General features: G+C 44.0%; 1 protein-coding gene across 2 annotated transcripts; it reads right to left on the bottom strand.

Annotated features, from left to right (window-relative positions):
• Positions 1–1439: 1439 nt before the first annotated feature.
• LOC115043781 (PAK4-inhibitor inka2-like) lies at positions 1440–4118 on the bottom strand. Of its 2 annotated transcripts, none has more exons than XM_029502478.1 (2): positions 3973–4118; positions 1440–2574 (listed from the first exon to the last, which is right to left on the bottom strand). In XM_029502478.1, the coding sequence occupies exons 1-2, from the start codon at positions 3988–3990 to the stop codon at positions 1579–1581; spliced, it is 1014 nt and encodes a 337-aa protein (XP_029358338.1). In that variant the 5' UTR covers positions 3991–4118; the 3' UTR covers positions 1440–1578. The 2 variants fall into 2 exon arrangements, with proteins under 2 accessions (XP_029358338.1, XP_029358339.1); XM_029502479.1 differs by lacking the exon at positions 3973–4118 and adding an exon at positions 3075–3304.
• Between the last annotated feature and the right edge of the window lie 1882 nt (positions 4119–6000).

Here is a 6000-nt window from a genome sequence, read left to right as displayed (position 1 = left end):
GACAAATTACATGCGAACCGCTCCATCACATAACAGGAAGCATTTTGCCTTTCATACCAGGTGTTATTATGTCTTCTTTGGAAGCAATGCAACATGTTGGAGCATCTGCAGTGAATTATGACACCACGATAAGTTTTGAAACTGAATTTTGCTGCAACAAATTACCCATTATTTGCAGCAGTGTAGTGATACTTTCCTACGCTATTATTTAGCACGAAATGATAGCCCCGCTTGCTCACATGTGCAGATCAGTGGACAACAGTCTGCAGACAATTTGATGTCAGTTTGGTGAATAGTTTGAATTATGTGTTGGATCAGCTTCCTCTTTTCTTTTGATTCATTCCTTAAATGGTTCGCTGTCAGCTGGGATAAGTACTGATAAATGTATCCAGCTACACACATCTAGGAACTGCTGTGTTGAGCAGTGTGCTGCAGTGAAACACTTCAGAGGCCCAGATGGGCCACGCGAAGACAAACAACACCCAGTAAGAACCATCGCTCTTCTTTAGTCTCCCGTGTCCTTGATATCAGACATGATTGGTGAGGGTGGCTCCAGGGAGCATGGGAAATCCCTTTTGGAGAAAAGTAGTATCTTTACAATGTCTGGCGGTATTTCTTCCCTGAATTGATGTTGAAGCTGATATGTAAAGGCAAAGGTTAAGTGATCGTTACCTTATCTTGGTGCTTATGTCACCTCTTTGTATCAGCGTGTTTTTTACTTTCCTCAGTAAGCCTAGAACTAATAGTGCCATTAACTGATGTGCACGGTCCCACCTGTGAGCTCAGCCAACAGGAGGTTAAATGAGGCAAAGGCCTCTTAGTGAGCTGCCGTGCTTCATGATGTAGAAAGGAGAGTAAATGCAGGCTCCATCTGCAACCAGATGCTTGGCTCTCTGCGAGGACATATGGGGAATTACCTCAATGGGCGCACAACGCTCTGTGTTGATACAGCCTCTGTTTCTGCCTTGTAAATAGCTTTGTTGACCCAAAGGATTCAGCTTTTTGCTGAGTAAAAGCAGAACTGTTCTCTGAGCCCTTTGCTGTCTGAGGGGCAAAGAGTTTTAAACTGTTCTCCAAAAGTTGAGTTGCTTATCTCAAATGCTCTTATTTTTCCTGAAATGAAAACGTCTGCACTTCTCAGATATTACGATGTTTTCAATTTATTTTTCAGACTATAATCCAACTACTCAATTACCCCAAAACTATGCATTTTGATGTTTTCTAATGAAAACAAATGAACCAACATCTAGTTTGTGTAATGCAGACACCAAAGCCCTCCTTTCCAATCTGCGCCTCCAGTGAAGAGTCATGTAATGAAAGTCAGATGATTGTGGCAGAGGATTCCTTCACATGAAAAGGTGTTCATATTTGTTCCTAGAGGGCAAAATCATATCAATCTAAGTCACATGCAAGACACAAGACACAGATATGAGACTGTGCAGAGTTCAAACAGAGAGAACATTTTATTTCCAATATCTTCATCACAGAATATAAAAAGTGAAAAATTGGTAGAAAAATAAAGTGTCTCTGAGAGTTGTCCATCTGCCTGTACTCTGCTTTACATACAAAAGAGATGCGTCAGATGTAGCCAATGATGTCTTTGCAGATAATTGGCTGTCGGCTGCCTGACTTCATGAGCGCAGCGAAGCGGTAAAAGTCTGTGTCCAGCTCATTAATGCCTGAGAGTGACTGGTGGAAAAAGGGGGCTTTTGGCTGCGATGCCACAACAGGACAGGACAGGCGTTTTGGAGCATTTGCTGTTCTATTTGCATGAGAGGGCTCTGTGGATCTCATCTTCACTCGGTCTTCCACGCTCTTAGAAAACCCAGCTAGTTTCCTTCTCATGTTCATGAGGAAACCCCTCCCCACCCTGTGCCTTGAGCCTGGCTTCAGTTCAGAGGGTTCAGGGCAATCTGGCAAGTCCATCCAGTTCTGTATGAGGTCTGCAAAGCTGTTGTCTCCCAGAACCAGGGGCTGCCGGTTACGCCCCCTGCTCAGTAAAGAGTTTGTCCAGTCCTCTGGGTCGCTGACCTCAAACGATGTCCACGTCTCCAGACAGGCGTCAGAGGTGGATTTAGGTCTCACCCGTCCACTCGGTGCTCTGTTTGTACGGAGGCAGGCCGAGGAGGACACACGCACATTCCTCGTGCGCCTGAGAACCACCGCCTCATCCTGCCATGATGCCTCTGAGTAGCCTGAATCAAAATCCACACTCTTCTGACTGCTGGGAGAGCCCAGGCCCAGTCTGAGCCTCAGGCCCAGCTGACTGACTGAGTCGTCCTCCTCCACCTCTCCTTCCAGAGGACTGGCCAGGCAGCAAGCAGAGTCGTAGGTGCTGGCTGTGCTGGCATCAGAACTCCGAAGCCGCGTCCGCTGCTCTCTCAGCAGTGCGCGCTGCTGACACGCACGTGCCACTGCAGCTGCCCCGGCTAGCTCGGGGAGCTGTTTGTTGATGGGAGCGAGGGGGCGTCTGGCGGCGGGGCAGTTCTTCCGCAGCTGTTTCAGATCTTGCAGTGACCTCATCATATACTGCATGTGCTCCCGTAAGCAGTCGCTTGAGTCACGTAAGCAAAGCTGAGGAGACAAAAGAGAAGAGTCAGTAAATCACCCACTGTGGTACATCAGTGGAAGCAGTGAAATTCAAAGCCTGTTATGAACAAAAGATGATTAAATGCAGAGGGCTTCATGGGCACACTCAGACGAGCTGGAGCGTGAGCTACAGTAGAACCTTTCCATTACAGCCAATGTGCTCAAAGGCTTGTCAATAAACACAATCAGTCTGTTAATTCACTTGACCACACCAACAACATCAGTTAACGCCCTTTTTTCTTTGACTTAGAAGTGATTCAACTGCACGCCCAGACATTTGTTATTACAGTGATCTGCACGACTGCCTAACCTCAACTATTTATCTGCAGTGAGACAACTCCACTGCCAAAGTAAAAACATCTGCTCTGTATCAAGGAGAGACCAGGGTCCTGTGGATCGTGATTTAGTTCCAGGGCCCTGTTTCTTTAAGAGTGCAGCCAACTTCCCTATGAAATTCTCCCATAACATACGAAGGAATATAATACCCCGATTTCCTGCCTGACTCAGTGCTGATTGGTCAGAATCAGCCAGTGAGAGACGGTGGCTCACTCTCAAACTCAAACAGGGCAGAAGAGATCATGTGACGGTCTGCGCGAGAGTTTAAGGGTAGAAACTGAGCAGAGAAAACAAACAAACAAACAAAAATAGAAACACAAGGCCTAAAATTCTTTATAAAAATGGGCATCGTTATGATTAACATACAGAGCAACACAGACATAACACTGATTTCCAGATGAGGCCAAAAAAAAAATAAACAAGTAAAATAAAAATCCTCACAGCAAGTCAGATGCTGCTGTTGATAAAATATGAGAAGGAGCTGACAAAGAGGTGACACATGTAGGAGCATCCATCACAAGCCAACCTAACAGCACACCTCTTTCCTCCACCGAGGCCCCCGAACTCACCTCTGAACCTGTCTGACCTCTCTGCTGAGTCTACTCTGTCCGTTAAAGCATCTGACCCTGCTGTGTCTTCTCATATCGCTGTTAGATGTTGCAAGAGTTTGAGGAAGGGCCCAAAGAGTCACACGGTCATGAACGAAGCAGTGAGTGAGTGTATGAAATAAATATATTAATGAACACAGACTGATGCAGTTTAAAAGAAATCACAGGCATGACTGCTGAACAGTCATCAATGTGCCACATGAGCATGTTTCAGGATTAACTGACATTATTTATGCAGCTAATGTGTAAACTCGTGAACGTATGAGAGCAGCCTCCTGCTGCTCAGCTCCAAAGGCATCTGTTACCTCCATATGTTGGAGAGATCCTCTATTCAAACAAACCGCAGCTCAGATTAAGTTCGGGAAACTGAAGCATGCCGGGCCGATCGAGAATGAAATCAGGAGCAAAGATTGAAGAGAGAGACAGAGGAGGAACTCACCATCTCTTTTCCTCTCATCCGCAAAATTCAGTTCCTGCAAGATAAATCAGAAAGCACTTTGAAAACAGGTCCAGACTGACAGAATCAACTGTGAGAAATCACAGGAAGGTGCCCATGAAGCAGAAGCAGTCCCTGCTGGTGTCTGGGCTCAGTCCGGACTACAGATGTGCTCAGCAGATTTCACTCCTGTCGGACTCGCCTCCTTTTACAGCTGCGACCAATCAGAGCGCAGGAAGCTCCGAGCAGCTGCAGGGACAGCCCTGATTTCACTCCTAAACACTGAAACCCTCAGTGATGCTCAGAGACCCGAGGAGACTCTGGCAGGCAAAAGAAGCAAAGGGCGAAACATGAAATCAGTAATAAATGACCTATCTATGTATAAATGTGGTCTACTGCTGGTTGCACAGTCTTGGAGGAAAGATTCACTGCTCTTTTAGTTTTTTTTGTAAACACAAATTGTCTTTTGAAAGCCAAAACAACTTCATATATAAGATTAAGTGTTTCTGGAGTTTTGCATTTAATTTATGAAGTTATCATCTTGAAATAACTGCAGATGATAATTTGCTAATCAAAACGACATTTTATCCCAAAGGCCACGCTGCTGGCTTCAGATATTTACTTTAGACTGTTAGAGAACAACACTCACATTTTAAAAACACTGCGGTGAATTTTTGCACAGTGAATGAACCGAAAAGTGATTCACCTTATGATCTACAAACTGGCTGCTTGTTATTTTAGTAACCATCGCCTGCTGTGAGCTCATTTGTGAATCACTAGATCAGATGTAAATGCAGTAATCTGCACTCTAACTGGACATTGACTCTGCATTGAGTCTGCAGGCCTGACAGTCAGCGAACACTTCACTTTCCATTCACACCATTCAGTGAATGGGTGTTTATGTAAATTTGATGGGCCAGCAGAATTGTCTGTGTGTTCATTACTGTCAGAGAGTGATCCAGATCTGATAGGTGGCTGTTCAAGTGCAGATTTATCTCCTCAGCAAGTTCAGCATTAACATGTAAGGGCACTTCTGGCATGTCCTAACCTGCTTGACCAACAAGACCAAGTAATATGAGTAGGACCATATGAAACATATGAGTGGATTGAAGACATTTAAGACATTGTTGGCCGGATGCATAAAAAAAAAGATAAAATCACCCAGTGTTTCTTTTCCTGTTGAATTATTTGGATCATCTCATAGCTGTTTTCATACAAAGCCCTCCAGTAAGCAGGATAAGCTGCAGCACAGAGTGCAGTCTGCAGGGTCCTCTGTATTGTGTGCTGCCATTTGTACCCACATCGTGCTTCTAAAAACAAAAGAACAACAACAAAAGGTCCCTTTCAGGATGGAGCCATGCACTCCAATAACCCCCAGCCCACACACTGCAGCATGCATTAAGTAATTACTGCTGCTAATGGAAATGTGATTATTTCAATCTTCCACTCAGTATCTCTGCTTTTCCAAATGCCTGATGGATCAAATCATTGTAGCAGTTTGCGAACACGGTCCATTAAAGTATCCAATCAACTGGCTACTTCACTTCTTCACAGTACAGATTTTCTAATCATGCCAATGTTTTGATATTTGGCTTCTGTGGGAACTTCAGTTCAGCTGCTCAAATGACCCGATCTTAGCCATCGTTTCATTCCCAATCAATTGAAACCAGAACATAATCAGACGGCCCAAACCTCGAGTGTGCAGAAAATCGAATCAAAGAACAGCCTGGTTGAAAGAGCAGAGCTGCACTGCCCTCTAGAGCTGATGGCCTTATCGAAGATGAGTCAAGGAATTTTTGATGGATAAATATATATCCCATTAAAAAATTTCAGTATACAATACATATTATATGTTCCTTCTATTTTTATATAAACCTAAATGTATTTTTATTTCTGTGATCTGTGTGGTAAGATTTGAATAAAACAACTGGACTTTTCTCAGGTTCTAGTTGTAGCAATAAGTCTATAAGACTACAGAACTGGATCTTACAAGTCTCTTTACATATAACACATATTTAATTGGGATATAAT

Source organism: Echeneis naucrates, chromosome 5 (genome assembly GCF_900963305.1).
Source record: "Echeneis naucrates chromosome 5, fEcheNa1.1, whole genome shotgun sequence".
NCBI classification, from domain to species: domain Eukaryota; kingdom Metazoa; phylum Chordata; class Actinopteri; order Carangiformes; family Echeneidae; genus Echeneis; species Echeneis naucrates.
This window is presented reverse-complemented; position numbering and strand designations above follow the sequence as displayed.